Genomic DNA, 19,063 nt, shown 5'->3' on the forward strand with positions numbered 1-19,063 from the left:
GTAGTTGTATCTTAAACGTGGGGCCTTTAAGATACATTATTGGGATTAAACTCATAAAATCACCACTGCCCCCTTGTGGTCAGTCTAAGACATGTAGTATTCATTTGAACATTATACATGGAGCAATTACATGCAATACTGCTGTATATGGTATATCATTAAACTACATATCGTCACAGTCATAACAAAACCTCACAACTACAACATGGTAACCTTACAGAGGGAAAACGTTCTTAATTTTCATGTAATGTAAAAAGAAAAAAAGGAGCTCCGATAGGACAGTGACAATATATTGTATTCTAGAGGGGTATAAAGGCCCCCACATTGGTCTGTGGAGCAGTGGAACAGCATACTCTGGAGTAATGGAGCTCTATCCAATACCTCTGGGACAAGCTGGAGAGGTCCAGAACTGATCGTCCAACATCAGTACTTGACCTCACTAATGCTCAATCAAACCTTCACAGCAGTGTAAAGCCTTCCCAGAAAAGTAAAGGCTGCAGCAAAGAGGGACAAACTCCTTATTTATACCATTCATTGCAGAAGGAAAGCTGGAAGAGCAGGTCTCTACAAACTTGCAGACATACAGTGAACACACTTGAAAAAAAGATGGTTCTTTAAGGGTTCTATTTAGAGCCATGAGTTCTAGATAGAACCATTTCAGGCTTAAATGATTGCATGGTGAGTCAGTTCTTCAGAGTGATTCAATGTGCTTTACATGGTTTTATATAGCAGCAAAAGTGTTCTACTGTAACAAGCTTGACATCGTAACAACAGCAGAAGCCTTTTTGGTGCTATGTGGAACCATTTTCAAAAGGATTCTATGCAGAACCACATACAACACATTGTCCATCAGTCCTTCCTCAGTGCAAAGAACTATTTAAGTATGAAACAGTTCTATATAGAACTTGGTTCTAAACTGAACCTTCTTTTTAAGTGTGCAGATGACAGTATCAGATTCTTTTGCTAGTTATCAACAATAGTAATAGCTGAATGCAAAAACAAATAAACCTGCTTTATTTATACAAGAGAAGAAAACAATATGGTACACTGATCTACAACCAAGTAAAAAACAAACAAAAACAAAAAACATTTCAAATTCTAAGTGTGAGAGTGTATCGCTACAACACTGTAATTGGTTTTAATCACTCCATGAAGATGAGTCACTGGAGTCGATGCAGTACGGAAACCTGGGGTTGACCAGGTAGCCCTCTGTGGACGAGTAGACCGATAAGTCACCGTCACTGCTGCTGCTGTCCTGGATCACTACCACTGCCACAGACGGGGCTTTGCTCTGACCTGTGTACACAGACAGACAGACAGACAGACAGACAAGCTCCATTAAACGGCCCATACCAAGGAAAATCAATTTTTTTCACTTAAAAAAAAAATATATATATAATAGTATAACATTGTATGAACATCGTTTTCATTTCAACACATACCTTTCACTTCCCAGTCCATATGGCCCAAATATAAAAAAAACTGTGCTGTAAAACAGTTTGTTTTTGTGATGCCACTACAACCAACTCATTTACATATATCCTCCTATTCAGCCTACAGCAGTTTAGCTCCGGCTATTTACACTTAGACATAGCCAATCAGAAAACAGCTCATTTACATTATTACTGTCTTAAAGACACAGTAAAAAAATCAACCTGTTACATTCCAAAGAATAAAGAGAGGATAGAAAATGGTTATGTTAAAAGGAATTATGACTGTTTTTGTTGTGCATAAAAACCACAGATCAAATAAGTGGACCTCAAAAAAAAAAAATACAAAACACGCAAAGAAAGTGGGGTATGGACCCTTTAAAGGGACAGACATTTATCCATTCTTTTCCCCTAGAGATTTAAAATGTCTATAAAAGATTGTAAATCTCGGACATCACAATGATACGCTTTGATAACAATTCTTTAGCAAACGATTCAGTTTTTATATGAAATCTCAAATTTCACCACAATTAATCATCAACTTACTCTACCATTCAAGAGTTTGTTTTTCAATAATGTAAAACCATTCCAGTACAGGTACATGTACTGAATTATTCTAATGATGCTACTACCACACGACTCTACAGGTTTCTAATAATTAGTAGTAGTTGATTTATTGTTATAAATCAATAAATAAGAAAAAAAAAGAAGAAGAAATGTTAGATGAGTCCAGAATGATTAACAGAGCTGGAGGTGATTCTAAAATGATTGAGAAAGCTGTAAAACATTAATGAATGAATAAAATTATAGTAAATAAATATCCAGAATGCTATGTATTTAAAAAAAAAAAAAGTGCTGATTAAATCTTACAGATAACTTTACAGTTACATTGCAGTAAACTGATCATTACTGCATATTATGCATCATTTAATAACATCTTGTTCCTTAAAAACTTGAAATATTGAATAAAACATCTATATAAAGCTTAAAATGTTCTGATCTCTAGTTTATAGTATTTCAATCGACATTGTATGAATTATTAATGATTACAATAATAGTACTTACTACTATGACAAGTGATTCCAAACTTTTGAACAGTAGTGTAAACGTCCTGTGAAAACATCTAGAAAACATAATTTGTTCAATACCGAACGCAAATAAAACTGAAACAGATGAATTGCCACCTTAAGACTGACAGACTGACCGCTAATAACAGATTTGAAAATTCACCACCAAAAGAAACGGTTTTCCATGCTATGGCCACTTTAAAAGTAGATCTAAACTCTGCGGGATTTGTAGAGTCAACTCTTCAACTCTGCCTAATTTTAACCGACAGCACCTGCTACAGAAGACATGATGAGAACGCACCTCTCACCTTTCCTCTCCCTGATCAGAGCCAGCCTCCTCTCCTTCATCTCTGCGCTGAGGTTCTCCACCATGCGGTCGATGCAATTGTCCAGCACCAGAGAGCGTGTCTGGGAGAGGATGGCCTGCCTGCAGATCGGACACTCATCCTTTCGTCTCCGCCAGTCTCCGATACAGTGCTGACAGAAACTGTGCGCACAGTTTAACGTCACAGCCTGAGAGAAAAGGTCAGGACAAAAAAGTGCAGTTTACTATTCACCTTATTAAAAACAGTACATGCTTTCTGGGGCTGTCATGATTGATTATATTAATAATCGAACAAAATAATCTAAATGGCCAGCAAAGGATTTCAGCAGACGGAACGGAGAGCTTGAAAAAAATTCAGCAGCAAAGCCGATTAAAATAATATTCATAATAATAACTTCTATAGTAGCCCTGTGTTGCAGGTTATACAATCATTTGCTTTTAAGTAACGACTTTAGCCGAAGGCAGCTTATCATAACAGAGACTACAGGGCTAGATATCAGGCCAGAATGAGAATAATTTTCATAGATTTTTTAGCTGTATTTCTATTTCAGGTCTGAGTAGTGAAGAGACAACATGGTGCTGACGATAAAAACAGTCTTTAAACAGAAATTAACAAAGAACTAAGCATTTTTCTCTCAGTTTCAAGTTCAAGCCGATAGGTCTGGTGATCCTTTTCATCACTGAGAGGCAAATGACTTCAATTTAACCTACCTACAAAATTCAGCTCCAAGTACAAATAAAATTAAACCAAAGCTCAATATGAAAGGTCCACCAGAATGTCTATTTGACAGTGCAAGATTGTGAAATACTTGATTATAGCCTTGATTACTATTTATTTTATTGAATTTTTCTATTTATTGAATTCTTAGGTAAATATAAATTAAATACTTGAGAGTGCTATTTTTTCTTCAGTAGCCAATGGCCATACAATTTTTGAACGCTCATGAGATCACAAAGTATGTTCAGAATAAGAGTTTATTAAAATATACTGGATGTGTCTTATTTTATTTTAAACAAAGGTCTTGGACTAAACCTAAACTACAGTTAGTGTTTTCCCTCATGTCAGCTGTGCTGGAACAGGAAAAATACAGGTTTAAAGAGTTTTGTAGTTCCATAAATGTGTAACCAAGCTGCCATTTCGCTAGACGTTGATTTTAGAAATGAATGGAGAAGACGTGTAAAGAGTGGACAGCTTTTGTCTACTCTAATCGATTATTAACAACAGAGGATCCAGCACTCGAGAAATGTAACACGGACCGGCACTTGACAGAACAGGGATGAAGGAGCTTAAAAAAGATCAAGACATTTGTCTCTACAAACAAAATCCAGCATTATCCAGGCTGTAGTTTTCTCTGGGGTTCTTTATGAATGTCAAAGCTGGACAATAAACAATCGAGTCAGGAAAAATACAGATCCCTTTGAACTTTGATGTTGGTGAAAACTATGTTTTTTTTTTGGATTTTAACCCAATTTTCTCCCCAATTTAGTCGTCGCCAATTCCACCCGCTAGTTAGGACTCCCCCAATCACACGATACTATCAACGCTAGGAGGGCGAAGGCTAACACAGGCTTGTGAAACCAGCCACCGCTTCTTTTTGAACTGCCGCTCACGCAACATCACTGAACAGCCGAACGCGCTCGGAGGAAAGCGCCAACCGCCAGATCTGTTACGTCAGCTAACAGACGCCTGCGCTGACTAGCATCGTGCTGAGTGAGTGATGGGGGGAGAAGGAGGGGCCATCCCACCCACCCAGAAAGAGCGAGGCCAATTGTGCTCTCTTGGACTCCCGGCTACGGATGGCTGTAGCATCACCAGGGATGGAACTCGCGATATCCTGATGAGGGCCAACACTTAGACGGTTGCGCCACTCGGGAGCTTGGTGAAAACTTTAAAGAGAACCTTGGGTGGCAAAGAAAACAAACGAATAGCTCCTCATCCAAATCAAGCTTCACCTTTGACTCGAAACACAAATAACCAAACTTAAGCTCTTATTTTGGACATATTTTGAGAAGAATCGATTCATTGGAAAAGACTCATTACGCTTGGAAGGGCTGAAGGTAAAAGAGGGAGAGGATAACCAAATAGAGGATGGATGGAGACTATCAGAGGAATCATGAACAAGCCTTTTAGAAGCCTAAAGATTCAAACAGAAGACAGGATATTCCCAAAAAACATTACCCATATGGTCACCAGAAATTGAGATATTAATATTTTGTGCCACAAGGTGGCCATACCTCGATGAAAAGCTCAGAGCAGATAATGCACTGCAGTTCATTTTCTAGCACTTCTGTCATCTGTGTGACAACCTCCTCCTTCTGTGCTCTCGCCTTCTCCTTCTCCTCCTGCAGGAATCAGAAGTGATTTAAAGATTTAAAGGTTTGTGAACTGCATTTTAAAAATAATAAAAAAGATCTGAATGTAAAACTGATTTGAACAAAGTTAAGACCTATATCTGCTTGTTTTAGTATGCAGTTTTTTTTATGTTTTATTTAAACGTTTTAAAAACCTGCAGAAGCCGTGCAGAGGTTTACATTAACGTGGAGAGTCAAATCACTTCCCACGCCCACTGCCAGCCGCTTTTAGGGGGGGGCACGCTAAAACAGATGCAGGTTGAGGTGCAAAAAGGGAAAGTGTGTGCAGAGTTGTGGCCATTTCTTAGCCCAAAACCTGCCTCATATTGTTTTTTTAACTTTGTTTTTTTTTTTAAATCAACTGTTGTATCTCACGCTTGGAATGTGTTTGAATGTGTGACTGTGGGCACGACACAACTTGTTACCATGCCACACAACAAACTGACTGCATGTAGCTCAACTCATCTGCATAACGTTTGTCCAAAAGGAGAGACAGCAGAAAAAACAGAGTGTGCATCAGCAGTTTAATGTGTTATGTGGCTATATTTTTGTCTCTCATTACACGCTCTGTAAATTATGAAAAAAGGTTAGCAAATCATTTTTGCATGACATCACTGTTCATGTTATGAGTATGCTGCTTAAAATTTCAGCACCCCCAACTTAACACAGCTTCCCACATCTCTGAACGAGTGACTAGTCTGCTATCAATATTCTTTGTAATTCATAACCGTCAGAAACACTCTTTTAAGGCATCATCAAGATGATGGATGTGCAATTTAAAACAGTTTTAGCTGTAGGAAAAATGATAAGATGTCCAAATGATAAGTGAATGAATTAGCCCTAAATGCTGATGACAACATCGCATCTCTCGTTAGCCATTTGTTCTTTTTTTTCTTCTCCTTTAAAGCACTTTAAAAGTAAGTAGTAATAGTTTCTTTAGGTCTGGACTAAATACTGAAGGTGGTCTGTGTAAATCTAATCAGTGTCCATATTTCAGAGGGTTTACCTTGGTAACCTCCAACTCCTTGTCTTTGGCCTGTAGGACCTCCTTAAATCCTTCCCTTGCATGTTTGAGCTCTTCGATCACTTTTCGTTGCTGCAATAGAAATGAAAAAAAAGAAAATAAGTACAATAAAATGCTGGCCTGACTGCTGGAATTTGAAAAATACAGCCTTTTGCATCTCCTACCTCTTTTAACGCCTCCTCCAGCTGTTTCTTCAGACCATCTTCATTCTGTTGGGCTTGCTGGATCTTTGACAAGCAATAATTGTTGTAATAAATTGCTATTAACTATGCAAACACATTCCAAAAAAGTAAAAAAATAACTACTTGTCAGTTCAGGCCAACAGTTTTGTGGAGGTAAAACTGTGAAGGTAAATTTTCCACTTATTGTAACCCGAGAAGAGTTGCTCATCTAAGCCCATAACGGCTGACAAAAAAACAACAACATAACACTTAAGTAATAATCTGACTGAAAGCGACACTTTTAATAAATAAAAGAATTAATAAAACATACACAATATTCCCCTTACCCCAAATATTACTACCACTGACTTTATCTACGACACATATTTTTGTCCATTTCTACTGATAACAGTGAGTCATACAGGGTCAGAAATCACAAAATCAATTATATGTAATGATGGTAAAATAGTCATAAAACAGAAAAAATAAGTTTTCTTGGGGACTATTTTGCTTTACAATGCTCTACATGTATCTCTCCACCATGAATGGCTTTAATAAATGAATTAAAATACGTTTCAAGCCAAAACCTCATCCCCAAACTATCATACAAGAATGTGTCAGGCATCAGGCAGCGCATATCTAACCATATACATTCTTTGAGGGAGCTTTCAAAGGCATTAAACTCTTCAGGTGTCTGGTTCCTATCATCACCACTGTGAACAACTTAGATTCAATAAGTTTCTCTGGAACTGAGCATTTGAATGACTTTGTGATCTCAACCTTTTTTTTTTTTAATTCAGTGGAGTTCCCCTTTAAGATTACAAAGTTCAATATTTGGAACAAAAGCACTTCATAGTGTCTCAATGTAACACTCCAACCACAACCTAATATATTATCCCTAAGCTAACACGCTAGCCACAAGCTAACAGGCTAGTCATAACACAACTACGAGAATACATTATAAAACACTTCGATGGGCTAATCCGATTGGTTGAGAAGAATTCTAATTTTTTTCTCACAATAACTTTCGTTCTGCTGAGCACCGGTTGCTAATTAACAAGTCGCTTAGCATTACTAAGTTTGTACTTTAGCACAATCTAATTTTGATCCTGTTGTTGATCCTAAACAAGCTTTTCGGTTAGCAGCTGTGAACAGCTAAACTGTAAAAAACCAAAAATAAACAGAATACAATTTAGCATGAGATGAGCTGTGAAATGCTTTACAGCCTGACTGGAACAAAACATTCAGGTTAGTCCAGCATATACTGAAAAAGCTGAAGTGAAGCTGATGCTGTGACACTTTCTATCCATAACACAAAAAGGTACTTTTTGTGGTGGAAGGAGTTGGCGATATTAAAACATATTTAATTCAATGTTCAAGGGAGAGGTGGGCAATATGATATTTTGTAATTCATATCCTGGTTGTCGTCAGTACTTAACAACTGCATGCTTCATTAAAAAGGCATAGTGAGTCTTGTTTAACTACAGTGCAGTAAGTTTTATTGAATGTTTTAGTCACTGTATCCAGAGTTTTTGATGACTGTTTTTAGAAGAGACATGTGTTACGTATTGAGTGTTATGTCTTTAAGTATCGCGATATGATATTTTTGAATTATCGCCCACCCACAGAGTTCAGGGCTTCTTTGTTTTACCTTTTTCTTTATTTGGCAGAACTGCTGTAAAAAGCAACAGAGCATTCAAGGTTGTGTGTTTTTATGAGCAACATCACATCTGTGATAGTCTGTGGTACTCGCCTACAACGCGTACCATGAATGGAATTCCAGCCACAATTGCACAATTTTATTGCTTAAATATGATATTGCTGCTGGAACAAAACCTTATATCTCTAAAATGATAAATTTACAGGAAAAGGAAAAAAAAAGAAACTATCTTTAATGTAAGTCAATGGAACCAGAGGTTTTTCCAGGTCATTTTGGGTCATTTCTTTTGGTAAATTCATCATGAAATTTATACACAATGTAAAGAGCAACAAGTACTTTCAAATTATGTCAAAAACAGAAAAACAACAAAAATGGAGATATGAGGTTTTCTCCAACAACAGTGATATGCTACAGGACAATATAATTTGTTGTATTGTTACATCCCTAAAACGTAGCAATTGAGAAATGGAAGCTTACACCCCATCTTAGCCACATAGCTCCAGTGCAAAGCTAAAGAAGAAAACGTCAGACACCGAACATGCAAATGTGATTTTTCACCTATCATTTAAAATGTTGACTGTGTGCCGTTATTAGGTTTGCACTATTTAGACAAAATACTAGTATTGCGATTATTCTGCTATGTATTTCAATTGTGATAAAATACATAATTAATAAACCTTAAAATTTATCGAAAACATCTGCTGAATCAACGTGACATGATTAAAGTCTGGTCTGCAGTTAACTGACCAAAACAACTGATTTTATTGGACTGCATGAAGACTATTATTCATCAAAACGCTGCGAATGGTCAGGACGCTCACAGCAAAAAGGCTTATTTGCATGTTGCCATATAAGATCAATGTCATAAAGGCCAATATCCCAAAATAGATTACCAAACAATATACCTGTTCGTCTTTAAAATGTATCAAAAAAATCATTTAATATCTGTATTGTAGCTGTTTTTTTCCTTTATATTTTCACTTATTGTGATATATATTATTATTTTTACTCAGAAGTTAATATGGGCGTATAAACCTGCATTGTTTCAAAAACATATGCATATACATTTATGGATGCCCTTGTACATACACACAACACACCCATATGCTTATACATTTACGTTTTTGTTCTGTGTTATGCCGATATTTAGGTTATTTGATGTTTGTCATTATTGTTTTGTATGTTGTTCTGAAATTTTAATATCATTTAGGTGGTGGTTTTATATAAGCCTCTCCCTGCACTGTATATTTTGTTATCTTTGTTTATGTGTGTGTATTTTAAATTGTGCAAAAATAATATAAAAAACTACTACTAAACTACTACTTTACTGTACAGCAGTAAAAGTCTCTCACCTCAAGTCTCCTTTCCTCCTCACAGATGGATTTCTCCAGCATCTCCACACGGTGTAGGGCCATTTCCTGCTGGGAGTTCAGCTGGCCTCGTAAAACCTCCATCTGTTCCTGCAGCTCCTGCATCTTCCTCTGCTGCTCCGGGCTGGCACGTTCCTGCCCTGCTAGCTTGGCCGCCCGTTTCTGAGTGGCCCCCATTCGTTCCTTCAGCGCTCGCAGGTTGTTATTGTAGCGCTGCAGGGTGGCCAGCTGCTGGCTGCTATCACTGCAGTGGGTGGAGCTTCCAGGTGGGACATCAGGCCCCCTGCAGGCAGGTAAGACCCTCTGATGTGCTGCTGCCGTCGGACACGGCTGGGCACTGGACTTGTCTGTATTGGAACTGCGATAAAGCTTGCTCTTGGAATCCAGCGTGGTTCCTGCTTCCACTTCATCCGTGCCAAACTTACGCTTCGACTTTTTGGGTTTAGGGACAGAGATGTTTGCTACGGCCTCCGTGCCAACAGCCTTAGTCAAGAAATCTTTGATTTTGCTGAGTCTGCGGTGAACCAGGATGTACTCAAACTCGACCGGATTGCCGTCCAAAGGGACACCTAACCTCACAGCATCGCCCTGCTGTAGGACGTGAGGTTTCCGAGTGGAAATACGTGTTCCGTTCACCCACACTCCATTTATGCTCTGAAACAGTGGAGGAAAAAAAAGTAAGGACAATAGCTTGAGGTCAACTGAAATCAACTAATTTAGTACAATTTGGTGCCACTGTTAAAAGTATGAAATACACAAACATGAATGGGGGAACTACTGTCATTTGAGAACATGTTTGCTTTCTTTCAGAACAGACTTCTGTACTCATTTTTGAGCCTTTTAACGGGTTAACAACTTAATACGTTTCAGAATGCCTGACAATGTTTGAATTTTCCCCATTTTTCTGCTTTAAAGGAGAACTGCATTGCATTGCATTGATTTTTCAAAATTTCTGTATAATTCAGTGGTTAAACACAGAGTGATTCAGAGTGCTTTGGTGTGAAATGGTTGATTGCAGAGACTTTCTTTACAGTGGTGGTAAAAGGAACCAGGGGTCTTCACGACTACAACACAAGTACAGCCATTTTATTTAATATCCAAAACCACCAGTGAACGTACACGTGTCTTTTATTTGTAATGTTAATGATGGTAAATTAGTATTAAATCTGATTTTTTTCTTTGAGAACAGTTTTGCCTTTTGAGATAAAGTTTTGACCTAAAACATGTCGTATACCAACGTCTCCAGCATCAATCAGCATATTTATAATTATTTCATGTAGTAACTTTCTGTGAGGGACCTTTTAGAGGTGGACGTCTGGTTCCTTTCATCACCACTGTGAAAATATTCTGACTCAGTATGAACCTCTAGAACAGAGCACCACTTAATTATGCAGAAATTCTAAAACATCTGTGGAATTTCCATTTAATGGTTCACATTTCTTCTACCTTTTCACTTTTAATAAACAATGTTTCTTCTAGTGCTCTTTTAATTTTAAGCTATTTCTTACCATAAATTGTTTTTACATTACTGTTTTGTACGGTAGGCTGCATCTTCATGTATGAAACATGCTATTATTATTATTATTAGACAATACCACATATTCCAGAAACATGTTAGGAATTCAGTTAAGGTCAGTAGTTATGAAGCTCATTACAATTAGAAGTCCAAGAGAGCTGTAAGGTATAAGCATATTGTAAGTCAATAAAACAAACTGACCTATGTAAAGTACTGTACCTCATTATCAGTGACTGTCCACTGTCCATCCTCCCTCTGCTTTAGCATACAGTGGTTTCTGGAGATCATCAGTGGACAACTTACTGACAGGATCTGATGGGTGACATTCAGGCCACGGCCTATGGTAACCTGGTTAAGAAAGAAAAGGGTCTTTTTTTTTTGAAAAGTGGACACCTTACATCCCCAAATTTTTTAAATGTTTTGAGATAATCAGGCCTACAGGTCAGTAATAGGGCCGATATTAACAGTGCTTTGCCGACCATTATTCCACTTGTTTTCAAAGCCATTAGATCTTATTGTGCCTACATGGCCAGGAACATACTATCTTTTTTAAAAAAGGCACAAATTTAGCTAGAATGACCCAAAACGACTCCAATACAGACACAAATATCTTCATCTGTAACAAAAAAGGAATAATGTTAAAATATGTAAAGATGTGGTGTTTATCTTAAAGAGGGAATTCACCAATTATATCCACCAAGTTTTCCAAATTTCTGCACAATTCAGGAGTTGAGATGTAAACAGAGTCATTCGGAGTGGTTTGGTGTGAAATGGTTGATTGTCGAGACACAGATTTCTTTACAGTGGTGGTGATAGAAACCGGGGTCACCATGACTACAACACAAATATACAAATATAGGTTTTTATTTACTATCCAAAACCACCAGTGAACCTACACATGTCTTCTGAGCTTTATATGGAATATTGATTATATGAAAACAGTGATACATTTGAAAAAAACAAAAAAACAAAACTATTTTGCCTTTTATAACACCCTTCATATATCCAACCACCATGAATAGATTAAAATAAACTGATCATAATACGTGTTAAACCAGGACTTCATAACAGAACTACCATGAAACAATGTTTTAGACACCAGGCAGTGAAGTCATAACCATTTCATGCTAATAGCTTTTAGAGGTAGACGTCTGGTTCCTATCACCACCACTGTGAACAATTTTGACTTTGTTTCTCTGGAACGGAGCGTTTCATACCAAACCACTCTGAATGACTTTGTTTACATCTTAACCGTTTACTTATGCAGATATTTTAAAAAATCGAGGGAATTCCCCTTTAAGTCTCTTCATGTAAGTTAGCTTAGCTGTGAGCTTCGTAGAGTTTCGCTCTGTTAACATAAGCTTCGCCCTGTTGACTAAAGTAGCCCGTTATAACTACCAATTCAGAGCCAAAACACATCAGTTTACATTTAATCAGACATGTTATTACGCTAAATATGTCAATACGTACCCAATTTTCTCCAAATGGTCAGAACTGGATGTAAACATTAGCTGTAATTAGCTTAGCCATTCAGCATAGCACCAATTTCCCGTTCCACCTTAAATAATGCAGCTGAGGCGCCAGCAGAAACTGAGGCGCCAGAATGTAACGGTGTCACCATTTAAGGTGGGACGTGAAATTCGAATAAGAAGCTTCAGCCTCCTTAGCAAAGCTTCAACTAATTACCTCAGAGTTTTCGTTCAGCCGTAACCAGCCGGTGTCTTTCCCAACTCGTTTTAAACACCATATTTTGTCATTTATAGGATTTTCTCCCTCAGGGCTGCTTGGTTCTTCATCGACATCCTCCATATTTAACTTAAAATCTAGGATTAAATAACTACGACGATGAGATTTGCTGTCATTGTACACGGCAGCTCTGCGTGAAGCAGAGCTAAAACTAAACTAAACCACAAAACTGCTCTAAACTAGCATTAAACTGAACAAAAAATAAACAGAATTATACTGAACTACATTAAACTGCACTAACGTTAACTAACCTAGCTAGCTAACGTTAGCTTGCTAACCAAGTTACATTAAACTGAACTGAACCACTCAAACTACAAATAAATGATTAATTACAAAAAATGTACATTAAACTGCACTAATCAGCAGCTCAGTTAGATTTATGAGAATTTAGATTACACTAAAGGCGGGAGATAACACACACAAAAAGCCAGAATGTAAAAATGTGAAAACAGCCAATGCTGGGACCGGTTTTGTCTTATTTTGCGGTGCATTTCAAAATAAAAGTCCACTTTAAACCTTTAAAGGGTCAATATCCTACATTTTTCTTGTATCTCTGAGATCTACATAAAGGTACAAGTATTGTGAATACGTATACAGAACACACAAATTAATATCTAAAGTTAGATTTTAAAAAGGCAGAATTCAGAATATAGTTACTATTTACGTTTTTAGGAGATTACATTTAGAACACTTACACACTATATTGAAATATATGCACCATCTTTTAAAGAAACATCATCAATGTTCGTTTCTTAACTATTTTAATTTATCAGAATATATGCTTGCTAGAGCTTGTTGACAGACTCAAAAGAGGTCCTGAATAAGTGCTGTACTAAACGCTTATGTACTAAAAACATCATTTTATATGACCTTTTCCAACCTCTCTGTATCCCTTACAATGAAACAGGCTGTTTTTGTAACTGTGCCCTGAAGACTGATATATGTAAATGAGCTCTGTTGTGATTGGCTGCCCTGTGTCTCATTCAAAAGTACTAACAGCTGAAAAACTTCTCTCTTAGTGGGTGGGGCTAAACTGCTGTGGGTGTATAAGTGGATATATGTAAATGAGTTGGTTGTTGTGACATCACAGAAACAATGAATTCAAAACAGGCTGTTTTTGCAGCATAGTTTCCATATATGGACTGTATTGAGTGGGCTGTGAATGGTTTGTTCTGAAACTGTGACAATGATTACATACTATTTTAAACTCCTTTGTTTAAAAAAATGGTTTTCAATGTGGGCCCTTTAAAGGAATAATTCAGGTGAAGAATTAAACAACTGGTAAAAAGTTTCAGGAACAAAAAAGTTTCAAACAGCCCACCCACATGTATACTCACTTTAAACGTCTTTAAAAATGAACTTTCACCTTCAAGATCAGATGATCAGAAGAGGAGTAATCTTTAAAAGGGTAAACAGATGTAATTGTACAGCAAGATGGAGATAAAAGCGTTTCAATTACCCTTAGTCACCAGCAGAGGGCGACAGAGACTTTCTGTTCATGTCCCATTACGGTTTGTTTGTCACTACTCAAGTACTTCTTAAGATTCTCTGTAGTTATCTTAAAAGACCATTATGTTTGGACCAGTTGAAGGTAAAAGAGGAAGAAGATGACCAGCTGCAAGACAGAATCAATCAAATATAATCCAAAGAATCATGATTCAGACGCCTAAAGACCCTGCAAGAAAAACTAGCATAGAATGGCATGGCAGGTCATCAGCAAAACCAGCATATCTTGTGTTTTGGATGCTGGCATGCTGGTCAGAAGCAAAGGACGTTATTAGACTGATCACCAAGAAAAAAAGCATATCTTGTGTTTTGGATGCTGGTATGCTGGTCAACCAGCATGACTGTGCTGGGTGACCAGCTAAACCAGAACCAGACTGGCATAAACCAGTTCATGCTGCTCTGTGCTGTTTTATTGTCAACAGGGGACCCGTCACAAGACAGGATATTCTAGAACAGGGGTGTCATGCTCAACGGCTGTATAAAAAACCTCAAAACCTTAATTAACATCTTGCTATAATCCACAATGGCCATTGATTATTCAAAATACGCCATTAACAGCAAAATATAGGCACTTGTAGCAGACCTTGAAATATTACATGAATATTTGTAATAATAATTTGTAATACAAATATTAAAAAACACACACACAAACACACCACACACACACACACACACACACACACACACACATATATGTTTATATAGTGTTTATAGTGTTTGTAGTGTTTATAGTGTTTAAAGTGTTCATAGTGTTCATAGTGTTTATTGTGCTGATAGTGTTTGTAGTGTTAGTAATGTTTATAGTGTTTAAAGTGTTCACAGTGTTTATAGTCTTTATAGTGTTTGTAGTGTTTATAGTGTTTAATGTTCATAGTGTTCATAGTGTTTATTGTGCTAATAGTGTTTGTACTGTTAGTAGTGTTTATAGTGTTTAAAGTGTTCACAGTGTTTATAGTCTTTATAGTGTTTGTAGTGTTTAAAGTGTTCACAGTGTTTATAGTGTTTGGAATTTTAGTAGTGTTTATAGTGTTTATAGTGTTTAAAGTGTTCATAGCGTTCATAGTGTTTATTGTGCTGATAGTGTTTGCAGTGTTAGTAGTGTTTATAGTGTTCATAGTGTTCACAGTGTTTATAGTCTTTATAGTGTTTGTAGTGTTTATAGTGTTCAGTGTTCATAGTGTTTATAGTGTTTATTGTGCTGAAAGTGGTTGTAGTGTTTATAGTGTTTATTGTGCTGAAAATGGTTGTAGTGTTACAGTGTTTGTCATGTTTGTCTTTATAATGTTTATAGTGTTTAGGGTCCATAGTGTTGGTAGCGTTTAAAGTGTTAATAGTGTTCACAGTGTTCATAGTGTTTTTAGTGTTTGTAGTGTTTATACTGTTTATTGTGCTGATAATGTTTATAGTGTTCATAGTGCTTAGTAGTTATAGTGTTTGTAGTGTTTATACTGTTTGTAGTGTTTATAGTGTCTGTAGTGTTTATAGTGTTTGTAGTGTTTATACTGTTTATTGGGCTGATAATGTTTATAGTGTTCATAGTGTTTATAGTGTTTAGTATTTATAGTGTTTGTAGTGTTTATACTGTTTGTAGTGTTTATACTGTTTATTGGGCTGATAATGTTTATAGTGTTCATAGTGTTTATAGTGTTTAGTATTTATAGTGTTTGTAGTGTTTATACTGTTTGTAGTGTTTATAGTGTTTATTGGGCTGATAATGTTTATAGTGTTCATAGTGTTTATAGTGTTTAGTATTTATAGTGTTTGTAGTGTTTATACTGTTTGTAGTGTTTATACTGTTTATTGGGCTGATAATGTTTATAGTGTTCATAGTGTTTATAGTGTTTAGTATTTATAGTGTTTGTAGTGTTTATACTGTTTGTAGTGTTTATAGTGTTTATAGTGTCTATAGTGTTTATAGTGTCTGTAGTGTTTATAGTGTTTGCAGTGTTTATAGTGTTTCTTGTGCTAATAGTTTTTATAGTGTTTATTGTGCTGATAGTGTTTGTAGTGTTTATAGTGTTTATTGTGCTGATAGTGTTTGTAGTGTTTGTTTTTATAGTGTTTATAGTGTTTAAAGTGTTTATGTTGGTTGAACTGTTGCTGAAACACAGCTGGTGTTGATGGCAACTTGATGGCACAATAATAACAACAACAACAACAACAACAACAATAATAATAATAATAATAATAATAATAATAATAATAATAATAATAATTTGTGCTTATTGCTTAGTATTACATTTGCATTATTACATTGAGCTTGAGTTCTTATGCTTCCATGTCCAAGCCTTCGTGTTTTGTTAGCATATTTGTGTCCACATCTTAGTCCCAAGCCTTGGACATTTCCTAGATAGATAGATAGATAGATAGATAGATAGATAGATAGATAGATAGATCTTTATTGGCATTGTTTAAAAACAATGACATGAGCAAGGACATAAATAAAGAAGAAAATAAAGATAAATAAGGCCAAAGAGGTAAGGATAAACACAATGAGATATTAGTGCAAAATAATGAAATGATATTTACTGAAAAATATCTCAGTCTTAGTCTCAGTCTTAGTCTTAGGGAGGAGAGGGAGGGGAGGAGGGACTTATACATCTGACTGCCTGGGGGAATACTTTGAAATACTGCTGGCTTCTGGACAGTTTAAATGTCTCTCAGGTGGGGTACTGTCTTACCAATGGCACACTCTGCTGCCCTCACCACCTGCTTCCTATTTCATTTTGGCTCAGCTACATTGTAAATGCGGGTCTTAAAAAAGATAAAGCATGATTGATTGATTTTGTTGGTGAAAAATCACATTAAGTGCTGAATAAAGGTAAAGATTGACCAAAAATCTAATTTACACTTTCTTTCCCCCTTTACCCCAAAAGCAGTTGATCAGTCAAGAAATGTTTGGTGTCTGAAGTTTACTTCTTAGGTTTTGTACCAGATCTATGAAGCCTATGTAGCTAACAAGTAATGGAAGCATATATGCTACCAATTGTCATGGTGCTAACTGCATGTCTAAATTATCACTTGCCTCAAACTGTGTTCTGTTGTTCAGTAATCTCTAATTGACTTGCTTATGTGGTTTCTCACTCTGTATGACACGCTGCTGTCTATTAACATTAGGTAAAGTACATTAGCATGGCTAGAAACAGTAGCAAACTTAAATACTTTCATCCATTTTATTGATAACAGCATATCAGTGTTATACATTGGGCATTAAACACGTCTTGGCTGATCAGCTATGTTTGGGTTAAGCGGAAAATTGCGAAAATTGGATTTTTGGCCAAATCATTGGTTTACTTCCTTAGTCCATAAGGATCGATATACTGAAACTAAGTTTTGGATTTATTGTTTTTGTGATGTTATTTACATATATCTGCCTATTTGGCCTATAGCAATTTAGCCATGCCCACTCACACTGAAGTAATAAGGAGTGTTCCAGCCTGGGTTGCTGTTTTTTGCAGCCAATCAGAACAGAGCTCGTTATTCTTAAAGACACAGTAACAGTTTAATTCTAAGGGATAAACCAGGGTTAGAAAATGGTCATATAAAAATGAATTATGACTGCTTTGGCTACATAAACCATACAAATGTTATAAGTGGACTTAAAAACAGAAAAATATAGATATTGGGCCGTTAAACCAGTGGTTGGCAGTTATTAGGTGACATTTCCAGAATGCTCTATTAGAAGTGCACTCCTCTTTCTTATGACGTTGCGAGTTTTAAAAGATGCAGTGGTTGGCTGCAGACTGGTAGGCATCGCATCACCAGAAGACTTAAATAGCAAGAGAGAATCAACCATGACTAACATTCAGAAGAAGCTGGGTAAAAAAAAAGCCACTATGAACATACTAAGTGTGAACGGTTGGGACTGCCCCCAAGTGTCACTGACACCCCCATTCAGCCATTAATAGGCTTAATAAGAATTCTCACTTGTGATGAATGTATTCTTAGACATCAAAAATACATGGCAGCAGGAAACCTGTGCCTAATCTGTGACTAATCAGTTTCTGAAGTTTATATATAAAGCAAATGAATGACAGTGCATTTAGCAGTCCCAGCAGGTGGGATCACAGGGGCCTCACATATGGAGAAAATGAGGCAAACAGGGTCATTTATTGAAAATACTGAAAATGCATATTTCAAAATTACATAATTAGTCTCTTGGAAACATTTGGCAGCCAAAAAACACAGAGCACATAAATCTAGATATAAAGGTAATGTACTACAATAGAGATTACTGTACAGTGTGGAGCTCTATATTCCAGCAAAGCAGGTCATGGCAGCATTCACAAATGCTTTCCAAAGTATGGGAAAAAAAACATGGACATATATTTTTATACATTTGTACTACATTTCAAATACATTGCAATCCATGCAAAAATACATCCCAAACACTAAAATGTATTTCAGAATATATTGCCATATTAACCAAATGTATTTTAAAATACATTTATTTTAAAATGTATGGGGAAACATTACACATAGAAATGTATTGTACAATAATAAATGTATGTAAATGTATTTTACAAATACATTTTAAAAAGTATGACAACAGCAAAGATCCTGTCTAATGCACTTTACTGTTTGGAATAGCTTTTGAAACAAATTTGTTTTCCATTATCTTAACTTTAAATATTAGCAAATAAACCTTTAACGTGGTAAAAGCAAGTGTTGTACGTATTGATACTCTGTGAAAATACAGTTATGATTTGATATGTTGTTTATTTGAAATACATTGTGTGTGAGTGTCTTACTGCATATGGACATGGTTAAGGCAAAGTACAATGCAGACTATAAAAGTCAGTACCATTCATTCAGTTCATGTATATTTAGTTATATCTGTAGGCTCTGTTTAAATACAAAAATATAGACAATAATAACGAATATAAATGGGTATTTAGAAAATATT

At 36.2% G+C, this 19,063-nt stretch overlaps 1 protein-coding gene across 3 annotated transcripts; it reads right to left on the bottom strand.

Annotated features, from left to right (window-relative positions):
• Window positions 1-983: 983 nt before the first annotated feature.
• On the bottom strand, window positions 984-13,128 carry rnf8 (ring finger protein 8, E3 ubiquitin protein ligase). Of its 3 annotated transcripts, none has more exons than XM_036582207.1 (8): window positions 12,592-13,128; window positions 11,125-11,253; window positions 9,372-10,043; window positions 6,363-6,425; window positions 6,181-6,270; window positions 5,058-5,165; window positions 2,806-3,010; window positions 984-1,296 (listed from the first exon to the last, which is right to left on the bottom strand). In XM_036582207.1, exons 1-8 carry the CDS (start codon window positions 12,712-12,714, stop codon window positions 1,139-1,141), a joined length of 1,548 nt encoding a protein of 515 aa, XP_036438100.1. In that variant the 5' UTR covers window positions 12,715-13,128; the 3' UTR covers window positions 984-1,138. The 3 variants fall into 3 exon arrangements, with proteins under 3 accessions (XP_036438100.1, XP_036438101.1, XP_036438102.1); XM_036582208.1 differs by having other exon boundaries at window positions 2,799-3,010; XM_036582209.1 differs by lacking the exon at window positions 12,592-13,128 and adding an exon at window positions 12,376-12,482.
• Between the last annotated feature and the right edge of the window lie 5,935 nt (window positions 13,129-19,063).

Source organism: Colossoma macropomum, unplaced genomic scaffold (genome assembly GCF_904425465.1).
Source record: "Colossoma macropomum unplaced genomic scaffold, Colossoma_macropomum, whole genome shotgun sequence".
Lineage (NCBI taxonomy): Eukaryota > Metazoa > Chordata > Actinopteri > Characiformes > Serrasalmidae > Colossoma > Colossoma macropomum.